Here is a 25,412-nt window from a genome sequence, read left to right as displayed (position 1 = left end):
TGTCACTTTTCCTGCTGAAGAGAAATAGTTCCCTGTATGCATAACTCTAGCAAAGGAGGAAAACAAGCAGTGGCTTGAAATGACAGTTTCATATATAGAGGTCACCTGCTTGGCCACTGGAGGCATCTGAGTTTGCTTTTCCATTCTAAAATAGTGGACCCTGACTTTGACCCTCCCTGGGCAACGCATTTGCTAGTGACATCTTCCAACACACCCAGGAATCCTCCGGGGTCTGTGTAATTTGCAGCAATACCCCTCTTTCTCATTCTCACTGGGTCACACCCTACTTTGGTTTAGAATCACAGAACTTAAAACTTTGAAGGGGATTCTTATTGAATCAACCATGCATTCTAATCAATCATAAGTATCCAAATTGTTGTGCAGCTTGGAAGTTACTCCTTTGAGACCAACACCTTAAAAAGACCTTTAGCAAACAAAATAATTATGCCCCTTGTCTTAACACAGTCCTGAAAAAGAGCTGACACTCTCTTAATGGTCCCAAGTGACAGCATTCCCAACTTGGGATTAGGTTACATTTTAAAAGCTCATTTCATAGTGGTTGTTTGCAGCTTATAATTCCTTTTTCTTTAACAACAATATTATAAACATTGATGACTTCTCTGAGGTTTGCCCACAGATTTTCTTTTAACCATGTGAAAGGGATTGCATCATAGTACATTTTCCTGCTAAGTTACTAAGTGAACTCTCTTATTCCTTCAATAAACTTAGTGCATTAAGTTGTAGAAAACACCAGGAAATCCCACCTCAAGGTAACCATCAACCAGGATTGCTACTAAGGGGAAGTGTTAATGATATTTCCTCAAATGATACCTAATGAGGGCTTTCCCCTTATAAAGGGTAACACGGGGGTTTTAGCACAATTACCAGAGAGTGGAAACCTCTAAACACCAACCCCACCCTTGAAGAGATAGGATAAAGAATCCAGGACCCCCCAGTTTGCGTCCTGGAGAACTGCAGGGACTCAATTCAGGTGCCAGCCAGTGGGATGGTGAAGAGGGACTTCCTGTTCCACAAAAAATGGCACTGTGAGTTCTGTCCTCTAATTGCTTCCTGCAAAGAACTTGTTTCCCAGTAAAATGGCAACATGTGGATAATAAAATGAGGTTGTGCCTCACATCAGCATTAATCTAGCCTCTGTGATAAGAACTGAGGCTGCAAAGATCATCCCTGCTTAGCAATGGGCCAGGACAGTTTCAAACACCAGTGCTCCTCCCCCTGCAACCTCCTGTCCGCACGATTGTTTCATGGGCAAGCTTCCTGTACATGCGATCACTTGTTCAGAGACCCGGGCAAGTGGAAGCCAGCAGCGATCTGCTAGGCATTAAGGAAAACTCTGACATAGTTTCTGACCAAGTAATGGCCAGTCCCCTAAGGCATGAAGTATCCCTAGAATTTTGCTCCGTGACTTTCGAGTGGTGCTATGAAGTTCTTACTACGCACAGATCTTAAAAGGAGGGTGTACACATCCTTGAGAACTCCCTGCGAGGGTAAAAGAGGTGCAGAGCCCGCTCACAGAGGTGGAGTGATTTGCTAAGGGGGGACAGTGAGCCAAGGGTGGGAAAGAGAGCAGGGTCAGTAATCCCCGAGGTCCAGGCTCTGGCTGCAGACCCAGAAACCAGCCTGCTGGGCAGGGTCTACGGGCATTCCTCCTCTAAGCCAGAGATGGGCTGTGGGGAAGCAGAAGAGTGGGCAGAAAGGAATGTTCAGTAACATTTTCCTGAAACTTCTCGGCTCCGTTTGTGTTCACCAATCACACATACAAACGATTAACCATTTCCCACGCAGGCGTAAATTGTTACCTGGCTGTCATAGAAGATAGAATCCTGTCCTGCCAAGTTTGCACTCACTGAAAATCCAAGTGTCCACTGACAAAGTGTCAGGATGGGAACATCTCCCACCCCCTCCCCCTTCTCCCACAAGCGTAAAAGGTAACGGGGGGGTGGGGGACACCCGGAGAAGGAAATGAAATCATGCGGGTTCACAAGGAAAAGGCAGTGTTGGTGGCAGCGGAGTTGGTGAGTGTGTTGTGAGCATTACCTCTTGATGAGGCTTCCAAGAAGGCTCCCGCTCAAGTCCTGGTGGCTCTGAGAACAAGCATTCTTGCATCAATAGCTAATAGGCTGTCCAACCAGATGTTATCTGGGTGGGATAAGAGGGTGAGAAAACAGACCTGTTGTACGCTGTTGTCAACTAGATTGCTGTGGGCAGAGAAGGCTGGTTGTGTAGTGTTTAGCAGGGCACCTCTTTCGTAGGGAGGCAGACCAGATTACATACTTGTTTAAATGTTTCCTCTTGTGATTGGTAAAACACAAGTTTCTATCATTCATGCATTACTAAAGCCGCCTTTCCATCATTTTGAAGGGAATTTTTTTTTTCTAGAACAGAGCATGCATCCAGCAGAAACCTAAAGCTCTTGCTTCTCTAAGCAATCTCCGAGCACACTTTGAACAGAACTGCCTGGTACCTGTGACAAGACTGGAGACGATGAGAGGCAGCACCAGCATCTGCAGCATCCGCATCAGGAGCTCCCCAGGGAAGGAGAAGTACTTGACTTCCCGGTAGCTCATTTTGTATGGTCGGAGAGCAAATCCAAGGATCGTACCTGAGGGGGAACAAGAAGAAAAGTTGAGTCTTTTTTGAAACTGAAGTAGCAGTCCTAGAAAAATGAGTACAACACTTGCCCGGGGATCATGCCTGTCTGACACGAGTCAATTTATTTAAGCAACAGATATCTGTGCTGTTTGCAGAGGAAAGGGCGGGTCTTTGTTATCAGTCAGTCTGGACGGGTCTGGCTGAGTCCAGGGCTTCAAGTAGAACTTGTAGGGAAAAAAACCCCACCCCACTTTTCCTGGTTTTAGCAAATGAAAAATTTCTTTGTCTAACTTGAATGCAGTGGAATCAATTTTGACATGGCTCAGCACAGAGTTACCAAGATTGGGGCATCACTACAGAGAATGACGTATCCCTGAACAAGGCAATACACAACAATGAAAGCCTCGTTATAATGAAGTTCCTTCCTACCAAAGGGTATTAGAATGGCTAGCACAACCACTTATAAAGGGTAGTATCATTTTATCTTTTTCCAATTAAAAAAAACCTCTTCTTGCTCACATTGCTAATCCGTCTTCATCATTTCCCTCCCCGCACAGCACATTTTCTGTCTTCATGGTCTTGATATTGCCTTGGCAACTATATTGTACAGACTTGTTAGCTGCTGGCAAGGGAAGACTGTAAAATGTGCAGAGATTTTTCCCAAAAATTTTCTCTAAAACCTTAGGGAAAATTAGGGGAAAGAGAAAGCAATTTTCTCTTTAATTACCCTTCTGCTCTTGGAAATTTAAAACATATTTTTCTAAAATAGTAACTTTATATGTAAATCAAATTATGCATGCTATCTTTTGAAATGTTTGGAAATTAACAAAGGTACTGAATACATTTACTCTTTCTCCCCTTTCCCTAATTTACTTCCCTTGCCCTAGAAAACTTAGTTACTCCATTGTTGTAAATATATTGTTTTTTTTTTTGGCACAGCCATTCCTAAAATGGGTGTTATAGAGAGGTATTGAGTTGTCTAGAAGGTAGGGGTTCGGGCATGGGGAGAGAATACTGGGTAAACACAAGCTTTTCCAAAGAATACAAGCTGTCCTTTAAGGAAACCGAACAACCCCAACTTCTTTTATGCAATGGGACGCAAGTTCATTTGAATTGTCACTGCCACTCCAATGTCAGCGCTTGGGCCACAGCGACCACGAAGTATCTATGTGTTGATTACATACTGGGACACTCCAGTTAAGAGTCTGAATTTATGTGACGAGAAAATCTAGCTAACCAGTTTTCAGGACCTTTAGGAAAATATTGCTTTTTTTTTTTTTTTCCTAATGTAACAGTACTACATTCAAGAGAGCTAAGTTCATTTGGAAAATGTAGAAAAGTGTCGGCAAAAGTCTGCTCATATTGGTTCCACCATTTAAACAGCAAATAGCTAATGTTTCACTGAGCTCCTAGTATATGCCAGGCACTGTTGGTGGTATTCTACTTGTGTTGGAAAATTTAACCCTCACAAAAAACCCTGGAGGTAGATACTGTTTAATTACCAATTTACCAGTGGAGAAATCTCATCACTTCAGTTTTAAGTGAACTTAAAACTTGCCCAGTTCCAATCGCTACTTGGTATCAAAGTCAAATAGCTACTCAAGTGGCAGAGCTGGGATTCAAACCCAGGGGGTTTGAACTCAGATCTCACATTCTGGACCACCTCACACACTTCCTACCTCTCCAAGTAGGGGAAAGACAACCACTGCTGGTGCCTCTGTGAGTTTCTTTCCAGAATGTTCCATGGAAATCATGTGCAATACACTTTTCTATGTATGGTCACAATCAACTTCAACCTCATGACATCAGACCCAATGATTGTATTAAAATTTACTTGATACTCTGTGGTTGAACTGTTAGGTTGTTAAGCATTTTTCACCTTTGTAAAGAACACCAAGATGAATATATATAGGCTGTTTTATATCTAGGAATATATATTTTTAGTGTAGTTTAGAGAAGGGGAACCAGTGAATTAATGAATATGACCTCCCCAATTCATGTTATCAAATTGCTTTCCCAACAGGTTGCCCCAGCAGTTTAGGGCTCCATTAGTGAATGAGAAGGCTTTACTTCCTATGCCACAGAAGCTGAGAGTATTATCATAAAAAATTGTTAAAACAAGCAAGATTTATAAATGTGATGAGTAAACAGAATGCATTTTTGTTTTCCTTTGAAATCACTTGTATCTAATAATGTTGACCATTTCTCCTAATTGTATCTTCCCCAAGTGTTTCCTAACCAAATAGTTTGTTTATATGTGTATGTATGTATTTGGTATAGATTCTTTATATAATCAAGATAATTACCCTTTGCCTATGTATAAAATATTTGCTAAAACTATTTTCTAATTTGCCTGCCATATATTGTTATTTTAAAATATACAGGTATTTTTTCATTTTTATTAAATAATATCAGTGTACCTTTTTTATTAGATGATTTCTTCAAGAGCTATAAATGCCTGACTGGGTAGCAAAAGGTTGCAGGTTCAAGTCATGGTCAGGGCACAGACCTAGGTTGGCGGTTTGATCCCCAGGGGGAAAAACGAGTTATAAATTTTAATTTCTCTCCCCCTCCCAAATTTAATACATCTTTAATTAATTTTTCCTTTTTGATCGTTTGCTTGCTTTGTTTGAACATACTTAACTTGTAATCTTCCTGAACTCGGTTTCGGTATGGCACTGAATTCTGAGTGACAGTGAGCACATTCAGCAGTGCTCCATAGGGATTATATGAGGCTCTGGTTACATCTGGGTCTTCCCTGCTCGCTCACATAAAGGCCAAGTCACAGGGAGAGAAGTGCTTCACCTTATAGGAAGTCAGTTAGTAAAGGTTCCTAAATTTTCCTTTACTTCTAGTCAAATGTAATTTCACTGGAGTTGACTGTTTTCTGACCTTTATTTAAATGCATTTAAATTTCTGTCATTCAATCATAACAAAAAATATGCACAGTGAACACAAGAAGCTCACTGGGTCATTTGGAATTTGAACACATCAAGCTATTAGGAATTTTCGATATCTTCCAAGTAACAATTTAAGACCAGGTTTGGTTTTATAAATTCATCTCCATGTTGGCTATTTCTAGAAATATATTTATTTGTATACAACATTTTCAGGGGTGGATAGGATCCAGGCTAGTTCAGTAAACCTATTTAAGTTATAATTTAGAAAAAGATTGATAGAATAGCTGCTCTACTAATCATACAGATTCCAGGAGCAAGAGCTAAGTCAGTGCAGATGGAGGGAGGGATTATTCTTTGTAACACTAGGGGCACCTGATCCCATCCCCCGAGTCTCACGTTTGCCCACACTGACTCTACTCCCCTCTCTACAACGGCACTGGCTGTGTGTATGTGGCCTCCTTCTCTGCTGGGGTGCTCCATGCACCTCCTCTCCCCTCCCCTCAGCAAACCCCATGTTGACTCAGGGCAACCGCTTTTCATCCTGAGAGTGAAAGTCAGCCAGCTCAGTGAACGGTTCTGGGCAACATGGGAGTGACAACGTCTCTTAAACATCTAACAGAGCAGCAGCAAGATGGTCAGGGAGCCAAAGGCTCAAGAGGTGGTGATACTTTTCTTATGTCTCCTTCCAGTCAACAAGCTGGTCTTGCTTGGAAGCATAGCCCTGGCATGAACGACTCTAGGACGCCTTAATTTCTTTACCTTCTCCAGTGCATGGAACCCACATTTTCTAAAAGCTCCTATTCATAGTAGGAGCGGCGAGGAGACATCATTTATTTATAAGGGGTAGTTCTGGTCCAATGCTTTGAAGACAGGAGTTGTTTAGAGAGTAATAAACAATGTTAATACTTTAAATGAGTTTTCTCCCTGACTATGCTTTTGGCCTGTTTACTATGTCTGGGTTTACCAAGGCAGCCCTGTCCACTCTTGGGGAAGCAGTCATGTTGGGTGAGGGAAAATTTAGTGAGCCCTTACCATGGGTTAACGGTGGCCTGATCCCCCCCCACACTTTATGAGGTAGATATTTTCGTGTCTATTTGCAAGACGATTACACTGATGCTCAGAAATTAGTTACCTTGCTCAAGGGTTCAGAGCTAGTAAGTGGGGATTCTAAACGGAGCCTTCGACTCCACTTCAATGCCTCTCACACACAAACACATCCTTACAGCCTGGGCCCAAGAACAATTTTAAAATGAGCCTGGCTCCTGGGTCCCCAGCATCTCTAACCTCTAAAGTGTGGAAGCATTGGAGGAATAATCTCATCTCTGCTGGAGGTGTCCTGGAGGCACCCAGCACAACCTGGGACCCATCACAGCTCCTACACACATGGACTTCAGAATATGGTTACCTGTCCCAGGCCACCGTTAAAAAGGGTACACTAAATCCCTTTTAATGGAATGATTTAACTAAACCTATATAAAATGTGTTAATTAAAATAGCCCGCCTTTTTCCTCCAGGGCGCATGCTTTAATTCTTGGAAACCGTCAGCAGCAAAGGTGGAAGGGATATTACCTAAAACCGTGCTTCCCATGCGTAATGACGACAGCTAATGGTCCCAGCACATGCAAGAGGCTCACAAGCGCACTGCCTCCCAGACCCCACTGAGGCCCAGGCTCCCAGAGGAAAAACCAGAGTCATTGCGAGGCCAAGCACACTGCCCAAACCACACCGAGAGGGGTGGGCTGAACCCGCTGGGCTGGGCTAGGGCGGGCCAAGGTAGTCTTCACCTCCACCCGCGCTGTCCAGCGCCGTCCAGCGCCAGGCCCCACGCTCACCCTCACCTGCTGGGCTCACGGCCTTCCCGCGGTTGTCATGGCACTGATTTCAAGGGCCCAAGCGAATGCCTGGCTTTTTACTTTATTTTGAATTAGGTTCAGTAAATGTAGTGCTTAAAGTGGGAAACAGTTGATTTTATTTAAGGAAGTCAACACCTAGCATTTTTCAATCCATCTGTTCCACGAATACACAAAAGTCTCCCCCTCTCCTCCCCAGCTCCCTGTCCAACGGGCACTGTGAGCAGTGCAATGAGGACAGCCAGCTATGGGCGTCAGATCACGAGGAAGGGCTCTGCATGCGAAGCCTGCTTTTGGGGGTAAGCAGTTCAGGTTTCTGATTATGTTCTATGCCAGCCATGACCAAAACTTTCCCTGACTCATGTTCTCACAGCCCGATATGCAGGCTTCTCAGAGCCCCGTCTCCCGCGCCCTCCTGATGGATTCGAGGCAGAGAGGGGAGGCCTGCTTCGTCTCGGTAAGGCGGCTCATTGCCTCGGCAGGGCGGAGCTCCATTAGTGGGCACGCACATGGATTGCTGTTCCCAGAGCTAGTAAAAACCTTTATGGCCACCAGCTCTTCAGTGCAAAAGAATGGATGCTTTAGTATTGACTATTCTGTAAAAATAACAATAATAATCGAGTGACTTCCCAACAGGATTTGTTAGGGCTGAAGCACACTTTGCTAAGCTTCCATCTCCGTGACACTATGCAATACACAGATGAACAGGCAATGTCCAGACGGTGCACTCTTGGTCAATAGTCTTCGCTCATTCCCGTTTTAATGTTTTAACAAGATTTCTAGACTCTAGGAAATATCTTAACTGGAATGTTTAAGGTGCTCAAAATTAACTCTGCTGGTTGACTGCTATGAAAAAGAAAAGGATGTATTTTTATTTTTTTTCTTCTAATGTGCAAAGCTCAAGAAGAGCGTTCCTCAGGGGTTTACTGTTTCCCCTGGGGAGTCTATACAACAAACACTTCTTTGGAAGATTAAATATCACTTTGCTTTCTGAACCAAGACACAATATGCACACTGGAGCCTCAGACAGAAGACCTTGCCGGCTTGCTGTTGGAAGCCAAACACACACAAGTTAAAAGCTAAGACTTATTTGAAGAATAGAGTCCATACTTAATCTGAAAAAAATATTGAAAATATTAAAAAGTTAGAAAATATTTAAAAGTAAAAGAATGTGGCACAATTTGAAGTGAAAATTCGACCACACCACCTGATTTGTCTTTCAGTAAATGCTGGAGTTTGAAATAGTGAAATATTACTAAAGTTTGTACTTCATCTTCAAACTGTATCATGAAGAGACTGGCAGACCAATGCCTTCTAGAATCATTACTAGAAATGCAAAATTCTCCAGAAAAAGAAATGATGCCCCCAAAGAGGTCATACGCCAGAAGAGAATCTAAAGTAATAATGCATTGATCTGGAAAGACCTGAAATTCTGAGGCTGGCCATAAGAAAACTACCAAATGCCCACCCGGATGGGCCCACTAGTCTGCCAGCCTTACGCTGCAAACCAGTCAACAGGCACTCAAACCCATACTCACAAAAAACTTGGCCTATTGATCTTTAGCCAGAAAGGGCACCATGCTGCTCAAGGAAATAACAGTATCAAATATTTTTGTTGATAGTGGACCACTGGTTTTACACGAAAAAATACTAGTTCCCAGCTAGGAATTTTTTCATTTTTGTAACAACAACAACACACATCTAGAACTAATTTGTCTCAAGGTTACAACTATCATGAGATGTAATGTGTTAGATAAGTTGTGCGATGTAGCAAAATTGCCAGAGTGATGTCCATCACCTTTGCCATATTCCCTTGGTTAGAAGCAAAGTCACAGGTCCCACCTACACTCACAAGTGCGCTGCAGAGAGTGGTTAGGGGTCTGTCTAACCTGCAAAGTCTGTAGGCCTCCTCACCAAGCTGCTTCTCCTGTGGTGTACACAAACTCCTAGAGAAGGTGCTCTCTAGATGCTCAGTGAGTGAGTGAAGTTCGGATTCTACTTCTAGCCCTGCCTTTCCCTCTTTATGTGACCTTCTGCATGCCTCAGTCTCCTGATCCCCAACTTATAAACAAAGAAGTCTCCAAGATTTAAACATCACCCCACTTTTTTTGCATGGACTACTGCAGTAGCCTTTGAACTGCTTCCCTGCTTCCACTTTGGACCCCTTACAGTCTATTCCCAACATAATATCCAGAGGGCCCCTTTTAAAACCTAGGTCATAATGTCACTCCTCTCTGCTCTCTCCAGTGGCTCCCCGTCTCACGTTGAGTGAAAGCCTCAGGCCATGCAAATTTTCTGTACCTGGCCTGCTTCCCTAGCTCCACTATACCCAGAACTCATCTCTTCCACTTCCCCTCACCTCTGTTTCAACTTCTGCCTCCTTGTTGATGTGACCCATTTTTAGGGCCCTGTACTGGCTCTTCTCTTTGCCTAGAGCATTCTTCCCATATAGTCACAAGGTTTACTTCCTTTAAGAATTAGCTCAAATTCCTTCACCAAATTAGTGAAGTTTTCTTTTATTATTTTTTCAAATAGGTTTCCAATTTATTGCTCTTCCCTAATTTGGTGAAGGGAATAGACATCCAAGTCCAGGAAGCACGGAGAGTCCCCAACAAGATGGATGCAAAGAGACCTACTCCGAGACATATTATAATTCAAATGCCAAAGGTTAAAGATAAAGAGAGAATCTTAAAAGAAACAAGAGAAAATCTTAAAAGCAGCAAGAGAAAAGAAGTTAGTTACCTACAGGGGAGTTTCCATAAGACTGTCAGCTGATTTCTCAAAAGAAACTTTGAAAGCTAGAAGGGATTAGCAAGAAATATTCAAAGTCATGAAAAGCAGGGAACCACAGCCAAGATTGTTCTACCCAGCAAAGCTACCTTTTAGAATGGAAGGGCAGATAAAGAGCTTCCCACATGAGAAAAAGCTAAAGGAGTTCATCATTCTCCAAACCATTGTTATATGAAATGTTGAATGAACTTATTGAAGAAAAAGAAAGTCAAAATTGTGAACAATAAAATGGCAATAAATACATAACTACCAACAATTGAATCTAAAAAACAAACTAAGGAAACAAGAACAACAGAGACAGAATCATGGATACAGAGAGCGTTTTGATGGTTGCCAGATGGAGGGGTGTGGGGGAATGGGTGAAGAGGTGAGGGGGTTAAGAAGTACAAATAGGTAGTTACAGAATAGCCATGGAGATGTAAAGTACAGTATAGGAAATGGAGAAGCCAAAGAACTTATATGCATGACCCATGGACATGAATGAAGGTATGGGAATTGCCTGAGGGAGTGGGGTGTGATGGTAGAGCGGGGCAAAGAGGGAAAAATTGGGACAACAGTAGTATCATAATCAATTAAATATAATTAAAAAAACAATTCAAATGTCATCTTTCTTCATAAGGCCTACTTTGAACTTTCTTCTCCCTTATCTGGCCTTGTTTCAGTAGTTCTTATCACCTTGCAAAATACAATATAATTTTCTAATTTATTATGCTGTTTTATTATTATCTCTGTCTGCTAAAATATAAGTTCCACAAGATCAGAGGTTTTGATTGTTTTTTTGTTTTTCCCATTTCGTTCACTGTGTACTAAGCCCTCAAAATAGCTCCTGGCACAGTAGGTGTGAATACACTGTTGAACGAACGAACAGACAGGCGGACTGTTCCCTTTGGGGCAACCAGTGTCCACGAGTGCCTGGCCCCCAGCTGCTGTTGAACAGTTTCCTGGAGGGAGGGGTCGCTTTGTTACCCAGTTGGTCTCATTCCCCACTGCCCGCCGTGAGCATGGGAGTCTGCTCCTAGGAGCACCCTCTCTTCCACATTGTAATTTCTCTCTCATGATCCATGAAGCTGGTTCTTGAGTGAACTCTGATTTCTCTTTATGCTTAGATTTCTAGGTTCCAAAACGAGGAGTGGTAGCTTCCGATCCCTAACTCTCTCATAAGGCAGGTTTCCTGAACGTGAAGGCCAGCAGGTGGGACCGATGCTGTAGGACGATCATGGACTGAGAGTCGGAGATGAGGTTTCTGGAGCTGACACTGCCAGTAAATTATGCTGGTAAACACTTTACTGAGATGACTTAACCTTCATATCCAACCTGCAGGATTTAATTAATATCAGCATCGGATAGATGAGGAGACTGAGGCCCAGAAGGCATAAGCTATTTCTCCAAGGTTACATGGCCACTAAGTGACACTGGCAGAAGGCAGTCCCAAACTTTGATGTGCCTGTGGCCACAGCCCTTATCTTCCAATCACATAGTCATTTTGGGCCACTTAAAAAAAAAACTGAAAAATAGGAGGGATTGATAGCAATAGGCAGTCTCTAAGATCCTCTTGAACTTCACTATTCTCAGCTAAATGTTCTAACTTAAAAAGAACCATATAAACCATAAAAAGCATTATAAAGCTTAGTTTCTTTATATGAATTCATCTCGTTTCTTCTAATGAATTCTAAAGTCCCGGATAATGCATATGAAAGCATGTAAGTCAAAAATGCTACATCAAGTTTGCCATCACAGCTATTAACACAGGCATGCCATAAATAATTATTTGAGAGAGTGAATAAAAGTGTTGTTTCAGAACTAGATTGTAGCCCACTCTGGAGAAGTCCTAAGCCTGTCTCATGCCAGCCTGATGAAGCTGGTGGATGTAAAGTTCCATTAGATTGTTTTTACAAAGAGGTCAAGGGCATAATAATGAATTTACCTGCAAAAGGGGTCTGCTGGCCCCTGGTCTTTTGTTTCAGCCCAGACTTCCAGGCATTTTCTGGTGAGAAGCTAGTGTTTGAGGTAACCTTTCAACCCCCCACCCCCACCCAGTTCCCACGTCCTTCAGAGATTTGGGCCCTGGCTTGGCTCACTCTTTTGTCCTTTGGTATTTCCTGTTGCTGGAGGTGTTCCCACCTGCTGCAGCCTCGTTCCACCCGTGGTGCCCGGAAGAACCAGCCCAGTGACTGATGACCAAGCAGGGTGCAGACTCAAGTGCAGGCGGCATGCCACCTGAGAGACAACTCTGCCAGAGGAGATGAAAGGCCTGGTGCTCTCTTCCTAAAACTGCACGGACGTAGGCTGTGTGCAACGGTGATTTAACTCACAGAGGACCCTACAGTTCTTTTCAAGGTCCAAGACATTGTCATTTAAAAAAAATCTTCTACATGATGCTGAAACTCAAACTGCTGACAGGAAAAAAAAAGAACAAAATAAACTCTTCTAGCCCTGGCTGGTGTGGCTCAGTGGATTGAGTGCTGGCCTGCAAACTGAAAGGCTGTTGGTTCGATTCCCAGCCAGGACACTCGCCTGGGTTGCAGGCCAGGTCCTCAGTAGGGGGTGTGCAAGAGGCAACTGATTGATGTACTGTATCTCTCGAACATTTCTGTTTCTCTCCCTCTCTTTCTCCCTCCTTTCCCCTCTCTCTAAAAGTAAATAAATAAAATCTTTGTAAAAATATCTTCTATTTGAGAAACAAAAATTATCAGAAATAAAGCAATCAGAACCTTGTTACCTTCCTTTCTGGTGAAAAATATCGTTCTGAGTGAGTAGAAACTGGAAATGAAATATAAGTAAAATTGCTAAGTTCCCCTTATGTGTTTTGCCTGTGTGTCGTTTGGTTGCAGCCCCCACGGATGATGAAGTCCACTCATCCTCACCCGTGGCAGCGGCAGGCGGGGGCCAACCTCTTTTTTAAATCCCACAGTTTGGGAGAGTAAATTACAACCTCTATGGCGTGAAAATTAGCGATACTTATCCAAATCACAAATGTGCATACCCTTTGTCTGAGCAATTTCATTTCTAGGAATGTGTCTCAGTTACCTGGAATGAATAATTTCCACACAAAAGTGCTTTTAAAAATAATATCTAAGGGTTGGGAACACCTTAAGTGTCCATCAACAGGGACTTGCTGAAATACAGCGCGGTACACCCATGCAATGTAGCCCCGAGAGAGAATGAGGAGGCTTTCTGTGTGCTAATGACAAATAATACCCAAGAACTACGGTAAAGTGGAAAAACAAAGTGTGAAGTGGGCTGTACGCAATATGCTACCATTTGTATACAAAAGGCAAAAAAAAAGTATCTATTTTTGTGCTCATAAAATACCTCTAAAGGCACACAAGACACTTATAACTGGGCGAACCAAATACCTGGGACAGGGGTGGGTGGAACACTTCTTTTGTTCTGTGCCGTTTTGTGCTTTTTGATTTGGGGCAGTATAAATGCACTTATTTCATAAGTAAAACAACAAAATAAGTAAGTGAAAAGAAATGGCCCACAACTAAAAAATAAATCTGACTGCACTGTATTCTACATCTCTTCTGCTATAGACACTTTGATCTTTCTAAAGCGTCACTTTGGGTCTGGCTTGGTTTCTCTCAACCCTGCTTTATTTTGCTTTAATAATGAGTTTACTTAATTTGGGCCATGATGAGGAAGGTCACGGTTGCTCCAATTTATGGTGAGCAGGTCGCTTTCTGACCAAATAGCTTTTTTCTGGAGACAAGGAAGTGAATCTAAAACAACTTTGAACTCGATCCCTATAGGCTCACGTGCTGCTTCAGCCAGTTGGCCTTTGGAGCTGCAGGAACAGGGAGCTGAAGACGCACACTGTGGACCACCAGGCAGAGGTAGCACGATCGCTCACCACCCATCACCTTGTACAGAGCATCTCATTACCCTGGCAAGTGTACTGAATCCCAGCTTTGTTTGCCTGACTACTTTGTTTGCCTTAAGAAAGCAAATCTAAGAACCACAAAACCAAAAAAATAGATAAGAAGACAACTTTGGTCAGGAGCAGTTTCTTAAAAGACCTCCTTCACCTTCACATTCATCAATAAGCTGAAGACACCAGCAAGCATGTACATATCCCTGGGGTTTTGCCTTCCTTGCTTTAAAGATGGGATTTCAAGTGATGCAATGTGTCTAAAAGCAGGATGAGAAGGGCAGCAATTGTCCACTTCTACTCACATTAGGGATAAATGAGCTTCATCTTACAAGATTCTGAGTACAAAGTCGCTCACTGATAGTCCACTGTTTTCTCCCTGGGAAGCAGCAGCAGTCTGTGGGCTGGAAGCATTGCTGGAGAACTGGAGAAGTCTCTTTGGGGACAAGAAGAATGGAGTGGCCTTCTCTGGAGACAGAAACTCAGTCTTGAAATTCAAAACTTAAGTGTGCCTTTCAACTTGCTGCTCCTAAATTTACCTTTGAATCTTTGATGCAGAAAACAAGGACTGCCTTTCCCACCTTATCTTAATTCATCCACAGTACAGCTTCCTTTATCTAGTTCTGGCATTTCTTACTCTTCTCTGGTTTCAAAACCACTTGGGTATATCTCTTTTTGTTGTTGTTGTTCTTTAAAAAAATTTTTAATTTATTGATTTTAGCGAGAGAGGAAGGGAGAAAAGAGGGGTGAGGGGAGAGAAACATTGATTCGTTGTTCCACTTATTTATGCATTCATTGGCTGATTCTTGTATGTGCCCTGACCGGGAATCAAACCTGCAACCTTGGTGTATCAGGATGATACTCCAACCAACTGAGCTACCTGGCAAGGGCTTCAGTATATCTCTTGATTGGGCACAGTGGTAGGAATATCCTTGGTCTGGGTTATAAGCTCTGGGCACTTTAATAGCACTGATGCTTGGCAGAAAACATAATTTTTATCGTCAGCGAGCACAAGGGCTGAACTTTGTGACCTGAAGCGTTCCATGTGTTTCCTCATCTCTCAGCAACGATACACTCACCTAGCTGCCAGGCCAAATACTCGATGACTGACAGCATCCCAGTGTCCCACAAATATCGACTGCTCCGACACCTGGAACGTACAGCTTAGAAAAGGCAGGGCTTACATTCAGTAGCCTCTTCCAAGCAGCGTGGGCTCTGCCCAACCTTGTTTACTCTATAGCAAAAACAAAGGCCCATGATCTCCCTCTGATTCACAGGGTCGGGCAGAAGGCAGGAGGGCAGCAGCGGCTACTGGAGAGGTGTGCCTCCCTCACGTGTGTCCTCAAACCGTGGTCATCCCATCCAGAGTCAGGCATGTGATGGTCCTCAGGAATTCAAAGCAGGAAGAAAAGACTGCTTGTTACATTGGAGAGGGTGGGTTGGGAGGTCTTGGGCAGAGGAAAAAGTTCCTTCCGATGGGATAGTGCCATGGACTAGAAAACACTTGTCAATCTAACCCCACACATTCTACTTTAGAGCAAGGCAAATTAGACTTTTAACGATAGAATTCTGTAGTTGGAAGCAGACAAAAGTCCAAGTGGACTTTGCTGTTGAAAAAATAATGAGGCCCAGAGATTTGTCTGAAGTCATAAAGGGAGTCAGTGGACGGCAGAGCTGGATCTGTGACCAGGATTCAGACTCTCCGCACTTTCTCAGCTGCATCCCGGCCACTCGCAGATACTGATCAGAAGGGGGACGCGCCGGCCAAGGGTTTGCCTCGCCCTAGAGGGCAGTGCCTTGTAAACTGTAACATCGTGAGGACGGAAGGTATTACTGCTGCAGGTAATTGTCCTGGACACACCTGCTTAGCTGATTATCGACTTGAAAGAGAAACAAATTTGAAATCGCCTGCTCTGTTTTCTCATTATTTGAATTAGTAGGAAGAAAATAGAGCAAAATAAAATCCAGAGATCATCTCAGAACATTAAGCCTTCAAAATAACTTTTACCAGTTCTGCTAGAAACCGGGGACATTTCTCCCACATTTCCCAAACCCCTCATCCTGTCTGATGGGGGTGGCAGTTAAGGAGCAGCAGACACCAGACACTGGGGAAAAGGAGAAACCAGGGAGGTGGTGACTCTCACATTCGTCCCAAGTGGCAGGAACGAAAAGGCACTACTGAGTATGTTAAAACATTTATTGAAAACATTTTTTTCAGCAATGTCCCCTGTTGCTGAGAGAGGAATCTGCCGTCAGGCGCTCCCGCCACTGAGCCGTCTATGCCATGACAGCAGCTGCCTGGGGACTACTTTCTGCTCTGGCCCCGGAGGCCGGGTAGGGAAGGGGTAGATAAGGACAGGATCACTTACTCTGCGGCTTTCATCTCTGCCTCTCAAAGCCCTTTACAACTCATTAAGTCTCTGCTACAACCCTCTTGGCTCTCTTCTCTAGCAGAGGAAATAGTAGCCACTTCCAGACCTAAACCAGGTGACTGTCCTCTCCCCTTCCTTCCCCTTCTTCTCCCCATGCCCCTGAGTCTCAGTTCCCTGGCAGACTGGCAGCTTCAAATTAATGTGCATTTTCACACCATGCAGAGATGGAAGCAGAAGGCAAGGGCTTTACAGTTTCTGTGGACATTTTACCTGCCAGGCATTTAAGAAATCATTTAAGGTTACATGGTTGTAAGTGGCAGAACTGTGATACACATCTTGGCAGAGAGGTGCTATAATTACTCTATTTTACACACGAAGACACAGAGGCTCAGTTCTAGAACTGGGACATAACCCTCAGTTTCTGACTCCAGGATCCATAGCTCTGGCCCACCCTGTGAGGCAGTACCGGACCACACCCCCACTATAGGCGGCAGCCCCCCAGAATGCGTCAGGAGAAGGAAGGAGAGGCTGGGGTCCAAGTGTGCCATGAGCGCATGGAAGCTATTGCTGTCCCTGACATTTTCCTGTGTTTCTACTGCCTGGGGGAGAAGACGAAGCAGAGAAACATCAGGCTCTATTTGCACACAACCCATGCACACAGACAACGATGTGGGGATTGGCTGAGGGAGGGGAGAGAGGGGGGCAGGGGGAGGTGGGGAAGGGGAGAAAAGTGGGAGCTGTAACAGCTTAAACAATAAAAGGAAGGAAGGGAGGGAGGAAGCAAGAAAGGGAGGAAGGAAGAGAGAAAGAAAGAAAGAATGAGAGAGAGAGAGAGAGAGAAGGAAAGGACAGAAAGAAAGAAAAAAACAGACTCCAGTCCTTACACCCTGTTCCTGACTCATTCCTCCAGGGCAGGGCAGTGCACATCCACCGCTTCTCAGCTCCTCTCACAGCCTTCTGCCAAGAGAGCCACCCCATCCCCCGGTCCTGGTCCTGAAGCTCCCTCGGCCCCTTCTCATCTCCAGGAAGTGTTGAGGGAACCATAAATCCGAACCTGGAAACCCGTTCACCACTCCCTGAATTCCTGTTGTCTAGCCTGTGTGGAGATGCCTTTTTTGGGTAAGCTGAGAGCATGTCAGCAAGGGCACCAGTCTGTACCCACACCACTAACCCAAGTACTTGGCTAGTCTGGTCCCAGTACCGGTCCCTTCTGAGTAGCAGCTGACAGTGAACCACATCTGTGAACCTGAAATGTTGCATGTGTGTCGGAGAAACAGGACCCCATGGAGGCATTCCTGGGAGACGACTGCTCTTAGTCATCGAGGGCCCTGGAGTTCATACGGTCCTGAGAACAGACTCACGAGGTAGTGTGTGCAGTAGGAGATCCCTGTTCATTGACCGTTATTCAGTGACTGTTCAGAGAGCACCTGTCCTCGTCAGTCTAGAGACAGCGGGAATACCTCACAGATCTTTATGGCGAGCCTCTTGCACTGCATTTTCACTGCTCAAACCCATGTCTCAAACTCAACATGCCCCCAACCAAACTTGTTATCCCTCCTCCCATTTCGTCCTGTATTCTACCTCTCCTGGTGGCACCATCACCCCTTGGTCACCTAAGCCAGAAATCAGACCATCGCCTGGCAGGACACCTTTTCTGTCAATGCTCACATGTGACCAATCACCAGGATTCAGGAAGACCCTGGTAAAGAGATGTCCTTTCAGCTCCTCCTTTCCATTCTCCTGCTGATGGGTTGGTGCATACCCTTAACTTGCTGCTTCAATAACACAAGGATGGGCACTCCCTGAGGACGGCGACCAGCACCCAGGACTATGTGGTGGGTAAGAGTGTGAATGTGGAGCCAGCGCGGTGGATTTGAACCACGGTCAGCACGCAGCAACTGTGGGGTAAGAACCTGAGCCTCAGTCTGCTCATCTGCAAGATGAAAATAAAAGTACCTTCCTCCCTGGCTTGTGGTGAGGACTAAATAAACTAATGTACTAACAACATGTACAGCAGGGTGTGGCACACAGTGTAAGTTTGCAGTATGTGTTATACGTGTAACATAGAGGAGGAAACCAAGGCTTGGAGCGGTGAAACACCTTCTTTAGGAGCACAAGGCTACTAAATAATACAGCTGGCTCATGAATCCAGGCCTAAAGCAATATCTTTTTTTTTTTTCTTCCACATGGCACACTTAGGTTGTTAATGAGAAAGTGGAACTTCTGAAGTGCCAGTACAGAAAGACATTTATAAAACAGCATGCATAATATGATCTCATTGAAAAAAGACATTCAGAGTGAATTACAAACTCCCCTAATACCACCTGCAAACCTGTATATTCCTTTGTCATCTCATTTGCATCCATCTCTCCCACTAAAGCACCTGAGGGCAGACTCCCTGTTGCCTAGCAGCACAGGGCCGGACACACCACATTTAATAGTTGTTAAATTGCTGAATAGCAGTGAATCCTTTTTTAAAAAACTTATTTATTTAGCATATAATAGATAACAGAAGATAACACATGGATGTGGTTAATGAAGTCAAACTATGTAAAAAAAAAATATTTAGAGGAAAGTACTAGTTCTTTCTTCCCAGTCCCCAAACACCCAACTCCTATCTCAAGCGGCAGCCATGGAAACTAGCTTCTTACACATATCCTTCAGAAACATTATGAAATTCCATTGGATTTCGTGTCATTTTAGCCAAAGATTAGTTGCCAAGGGTGCTTTATGCACATTTAGGCAGTAAGTTTTCTTTTCTGAAAATTCACCAATTTCTCTGGACTCCATTTAAGGACAACCCAAACATAACCTCTGTGTGTGTGCAGGTGTGCGCATGCGTACACCGACAACCAGGAAAGGTGCTAGCTGCCGTGTTGGTGAACTCCTGCAGGTAAAACCACCATCCAGTTCCATGCAATTCTATTTCCAGATTCCCTCCCCTTGCAGCTGAACTTATTATCCACTTCTGTGGCCTGAGATTTCATCTTTCTTGTGCGACTGATTCCCTGGACGTGGGAAGAGGAGGCCTTCTGTGACAGGGACATGCCAAAGGACTTCCCACGTCTTTCAGCAAGAGGTCTGAGGTCATGCTGACACAACTGACCACAATCTGAAACAAGAAAGTGCTTCCTGGAGGAAGAAAGACAGCAACCGCTCTCCGCAGTGTGGGTTTGTTGGACAGATGTCTGCACCAGCCCCAGAAGGCACTTTACTGCTCTAATAATGAACCTGCTTAAAGCGACGTGGCACTTAGCATGGCCTTCTCTCCGGTGGCTGACCTGCTCCTACTACATGGGCTGTGTTACACGGGCGTGGCACGTGCAGATGTTGACATCACTTAGAGATGACGTCAAGTTGCACAGGTGGTTTTAAGCCTGTGCTAGCAGAGGAGTTGGTATAAAATATTGACAGTTCTCTGCTTTATTCTGAATATATGGATTCCTATGTCTCTACTCCTCCACAACATTTTCTAGTTTCCGTTTCTACATACAGAAGGCACATTCACTTTATTTCTCAAAGACAAAACAAAACAGATTGAACAAAAGTTTACCCCAATATATAGGTTTTCCCAGTCTATTTTTACTTTTAAGTGATTAAAACTTAATAATTGGACACTAAAAAAAATTGCTATAGTTCTCACCTCATCTTTGTATCTCATCTTTGGGGAAACTAATTATTTTATTCTTCCTTGCTAGCCTCTTTTCAGTTTATTCTTATACTGCAGCAAATAAATTAGGGAGTTGAGGTTAATTTATTTTTATTTTAAAATTTATTTCATGTTTAATTGTTTCAATATTATTTGGGAGGTCAATGTTTAGACATGTTCTTTCCCTATCATTTCTTTTAGGGCTGATGTAGACGTGTAGTCAGTGATAAGCTAAGTGGAGCCTTTGTTTCCCCTGGGCCCTCAATGGAAGATGCTCTGAGAGATAACTGAAGGGTTCTTCCTTCTCTCTTAAATCTGTTTGCTACTAAGTTGTCTATTTGTGATTCCAAGTCTTTGGTGTAGGCTCAGTGGTCTCTCTGACTGTCAATGAGCTCTTTTTATTTGTTTCTTTGTTAGTGCCTTCTTCTTATTACTTCTACCTCCTCAGTTTCCATTAGAAAAGCCAACCACGAGGGCATCCTGCCAAGTTATCTACTCCGGCTCAGCCAACTCACTGCGGTTCTCACAGATCCTAGGGAAGTCCTCGCAGTGCGAGGAAACGATCCCAGAACTCAGAGAGAAAACGGGTTCTCTAATCCTGGCATTACCTTCCTTCTACCAGAGCCGTTATTTCTTCATAATCACAAACTTCCTTCTCCATCAGTCTGCTTTCTATGCTCATGTTTTTATCACTTTCTATTCCTCTGTTCTTGAACTGAAACACTTCTATCCTAGAGACTGAACTCTCCTGGTGTTTAGAATACCACTTTGAATCAGTGTTTCTGCGCCTTTCCCAGACACACTCCAGTATCACTGAGCTCTATTATTACACACGTAGGATCGCAAAATAAGTGGGTATTTGTTTAGTGAATGAGAGGGGTGCGGTTTAATCATTGGTAGGAGATTTATAAGTTTTCTGCTGAGTTTAAACAGATAAATCATATAGTAAGATGACGGCATTACACGAATGCATCTAGCACTGCTTGCTTGTCAGCCTCCACCAAGAAGCAGCAGCGTTTCCCGGCCTGGCACCTCTAACAAGATGTCAGCTAGTCAGCAGGGCAGAGCGGCGGGAAGGCAGAGTGGTTAAGAGAGTGGCCTCTGGCACAAGACAGCCTGAGTTGGACTCCAGCTCCAGAATTTACTAGCTGCCTGTCCTAGGTCAAGTTACTCGATCTCTCCTTGTTCAGTCTCGTCATCTATAAAATGAAGATCACAGTAATCATCCGTACCCACCTACGTCATAGGCTTGTTTAGGGATTAAGTAAGCTAATGTGTACAGAACCCCTAGAAAGTAGCTGGAATAGTACTATATATAACTGTGCACTATTATTATACAGCTGTTTCTTGTCTTGACGATGACTGTAATTCAAAGCAAAAAATGAGATGAGCATACAACATTTTACATCAACTTTCAAGGCAATGACGCAGTCCTGCAATACTTCTTCCAGGAATGTATTCGAACCTGGGAACCTACTAAAGAAAGCCATTACTTCCCTCACTCAGTCAGGACACTTTGTCTTTGAACCTCTCCAAAATGAACTAAAGTCATTCATCAGCAACCAGTAGAAAAGGAGCCAAGCCCTGGCTGGTGTAGCTCAGTGGATTGAGCACCGGCCTGTGAACTGAAAGGTCACTGGTTCGATTCCCAGTCAGGGCACATGCCTGGGTTATGGGCCAGGTCCCCAGTTGGGGGTGTGAGAGGGAACCCATTGATCTTTCTCTCACATATCAGTGTTTCTCTTCACTTATTTCTCCCTTCTTTCCCTTCTTTCTAAAAATAAATAAATAAGATCTTTAGAAAAAGAATTTTTTAAAAGAGGAGCCACATATGTTGGAATGGAATGTATCTAAAGTCTTGTGACAAACACTTCTGCTGAATTCTGATTTAATTGCAATTTAAGAATCCTATTGGGGGGAGGTGGGGTAAAGTTATAAATGCATTTACATGCTACAGAATTTTCTTAGTTTTTATTGTCATTTGCTCTTTATATTTGCTGGAGATCTTGGCAAACACCAAGGTAGAGATCGAAACTGTACACAAATGCCATTTTTGCTGACAGGTTATTAGAAATTTAAGTTAAGGCATTCTTTGTAATATCCTGCCATTACCTAACATGTTTATCAGCTAAAGGATTTCTATGTGGGATCAGTCAAAAGTTCCAAGTATATAAGTAATTTTTTAAGCTATCTTATAAAGTAGGATCAATGCCACCCATACGTAATAAACTATTATTTCAGACACCAATACATCAAACAAAGCAATAATGTTTTATTAGTACAGATTGCTGTCAACCATGCTAAATTTGTGAGGATAAAATGTTTCAAAAAAGGTATAACTATTTATGGCAGGCCCTTCAAGGCAACGATGAAGGAAATCTGTGCTAATATCTTCCCCACTTTCCCCTTCCCAGGCACTTTCTGAGAGAGTGCGAGCGCATTGAAAGATTCAGCCTTTACGACTAAACGTTGGATTCTCAGCTTCAAGTTAGCACCAGTTAGGTTATAATTACTCTCAGGGACCTGTATCTCATTTTGGGTGTACTCATTGTATAAATTAGTTTTAACTGAAAGTGACATTGTATAGTAATTACATTTTGGCCAAATCTAGTGTGCTTTTTTTTTCATTGTTATTTAACTGCTCAGGCCTAATGATTAAATGATGACTCTTTTGTTCTTACAAGAGATGGGAAAACACTTGATTTACTTCCCTTTCCACACAATCAATTGATTTGCATGATGCCTAATGATGCCTCTTTCAGATTCCCAGGAGTTTATTGGTCCAAACATGCTAACAGACTGTCACTTAATGGGGAAAAAAAAATCTTGAAAGTCAGAGAAAAGCTGGGCTGGGCTACCACTTTGAATACTACGATCAGTCCATCTGATAACACTCCCAGGCAGCCAGAGGCCCCAGAGCAACAAGATCCAGTTTTTTCGGTTGTTTTTCAGTGACTTACCCACAATGACCGCAGTGACAGTAAGCAGCACAAACGCATTCCGAAACAGGTAATTTTTAACATCCTCCTTTGTGATGTTCTGCACTTTCTTCTTGGCCAAGAGTGTGCGTTTACGGACTCCTTGCTGGAATCTCTCCATCCTGCCTCCCATCCTGGGCTCTTCTCCGTTGCTTTTAGTCATAGTTGACCTCTCTAAGAGTGTCTCTTCTTTGCACTTCAATATCTAGGAATCACCCCCAAAACGCCAGACCTCTTCGATGTTGGAGAACACAGCTAGAGGGGAGAGAAAGAGGTAAGAGTTAACCCTCTGGGGTTGAGAAGTCAGTGACCTCTGTACCAGGAGAAGCTGTTGGCGAACTGCATAATCTCAGTAGGAATCAAGGGCTGGAGTCAGGATGTCTAGAATGTGCATATTTTACAGACCACGTGTGAGAAATGTGCACAAATTTAGAATATATGAGCAGAAACCTGTTCCCTATTTTTAAAATTGTGTCTTTCCCCCTCTGGGGAGGCTATAAAGGGTTCATCAGAGCTGCTGGACTGAGTACCCCCTCCCCCAGAACCTAGCTGGATGCTTTGCACAATATTCACCCTCAATAAACACCCAATTGAATTGAATGCACAGGAAACACTCAATAATTACTTGATGGTTTTTGTCGTATGCATGGGGGAGGCATAACCAGGTCAATGGAAATGAGTATTGATAGTCCTCAGTTGGAGCTTTCTGTCGTATATAATAAAACAACTGTTTTCTCCATTAAAATAATCATGATAATATCAACTAACACATATGGTCATGAAAAGGACACAAGAAGCCACAGGACTTGGGAAACACATTTGACTATTTCACAGGGTAACTGTTTAATTTTTTATTTTATTTTATTTTTCTGGCAAAATAAGAAAAGCACTCTGGGCACATTTATAAGTTATCGGAAATCTTAATTAATTTTCATTTTTTGTTACAGGTGGAAGTACAAAGTAGTATTGGTCTTTGTGGCAAACATACTGAACTCTTCTGAGGAAACTATCACCGAAGGGTAAGTATTTTAAATTTTAGGATTTCTAGAATAGGTGAGATGAAGCCGGTTTTCATTCCAAACATTACAGTGTGTGGTTTCTCGTTTCTTAAAAGTGTTCCTAGGTTATTAAAATATATCCAAGTAATTCTTTCCAGAGGTGGAAACCCTGTTTTGAAAAATCAAGGGATACCTCCTGCTGCTTTACAAGATGTCTAATTCTTAATCTCTACCACGGATCCAGTCGAGAGAAACGCCAGTGGTGCCTGCGACGCGTTATCTGGCAGCGCAAGCTGCCCGCGAGTGTGGTGGGCAACGCTCGGGGAGGTAACTGGAAAGCACACTCCTCGGGAAAAGACTTGCTTAACAGATTTGGCTTTCACATAAAGTTACAAGGTGGGGTCAGCGAATAATAAGACCTGCAATCTTTTTTTAACACCGCACAGCGGATGAAAAATTTAGGGAGAAGTGATGACGAGAAGACGGCATAGAGCCGCGTTTCCCCCCTAATCTCTGATCCCTTCACCAGCCCGTCGCTTTCAGACAGACCAGCTCAGCCTCGATCATTTTCTCGATCTCGAGCCACTGCCTGCCCCCCATCGCCCCGAGTGACTAAACTCCAAATTAACACAAGACACGGCAGACAGAGACCCCACACGCTCAAGGCAGTAAATTGCCAACACGGACATTCTCTACCAAAATGGCTAGCTTTTACTCTCGCTGCTCCCCTGCTTGGGCAACCAAATCCAGGGGCAGAGACGTGGAACGAGAAACTCAGGCCAGCAGGAATCCGGGACGTTAGACTCACCTTTTCTGGTCTGGTGAAGGGTGGGAGAGGTACCCCAGGCGGCGACAAGGTGAACTCCGGAGCAGGCAAGAGCGGAGAAACACAACGCCGCGAGCCAGGCGCGCATGTGGTCTGCGACCGCTGGTTACTCTCGGGGCAACTTAAGGAAAGGGGCGGAGTCTGTGCCCGGGAAGCGGGAGTGGGGAAAAAATGAAAACACCGCCGGGACGGACCCGGGAAGTCCGAGGTTTCTGGAATATTGATTAATCTTGGCGCACCAGAAGCATGCTTGCTGGCTTTGTTTTGCTCCTTAGACCACTTTCACGCTTTGCCAGTTCACTTTCATTAGAAATGCAAAACCGGGACCAGGAAGAATTGAAGAATGAAGCGAACACACACACTCAGAAAGCTGCAAGTCTTGATTAGAACATTTCAAAGAAGACTTTTCTGAGGCTAAATTTAATTATGCCGCATTATTGCAGGTTTCCTCCCTTTAAGGAAACACGAGAGTGTGCTCTTTTGCCTGGTTGTACAGCTGTTACGAAAGAGTCCCTCTTTAGAATTGGGGAAATAACTGGCATTTCTTGAGACGACTCGGAATGCA

At 43.6% G+C, this 25,412-nt stretch overlaps 1 protein-coding gene across 1 annotated transcript in view; it reads right to left on the bottom strand.

The window, feature by feature from the left end:
* The window catches only part of SLC1A3 (solute carrier family 1 member 3), a 79,349-nt gene extending 54,367 nt beyond the window's left edge, over window positions 1-24,982 (bottom strand). The window contains exons 1-3 of the mRNA XM_024578459.4: window positions 24,830-24,982; window positions 23,006-23,278; window positions 2,486-2,623 (exon numbers count right to left, since the gene is read on the bottom strand). Coding sequence (XP_024434227.1) covers window positions 2,486-2,623; window positions 23,006-23,186 — 319 coding nt within the window. The 5' untranslated portion in view covers window positions 23,187-23,278; window positions 24,830-24,982. The remainder of the gene's footprint in view (window positions 1-2,485; window positions 2,624-23,005; window positions 23,279-24,829) is intronic.
* Between the last annotated feature and the right edge of the window lie 430 nt (window positions 24,983-25,412).

Source organism: Desmodus rotundus, chromosome 1 (genome assembly GCF_022682495.2).
Source record: "Desmodus rotundus isolate HL8 chromosome 1, HLdesRot8A.1, whole genome shotgun sequence".
NCBI lineage: Eukaryota > Metazoa > Chordata > Mammalia > Chiroptera > Phyllostomidae > Desmodus > Desmodus rotundus.
Note: the sequence above shows the minus strand (reverse complement) of the source record. Positions and strands in the feature narration are given on the sequence as shown.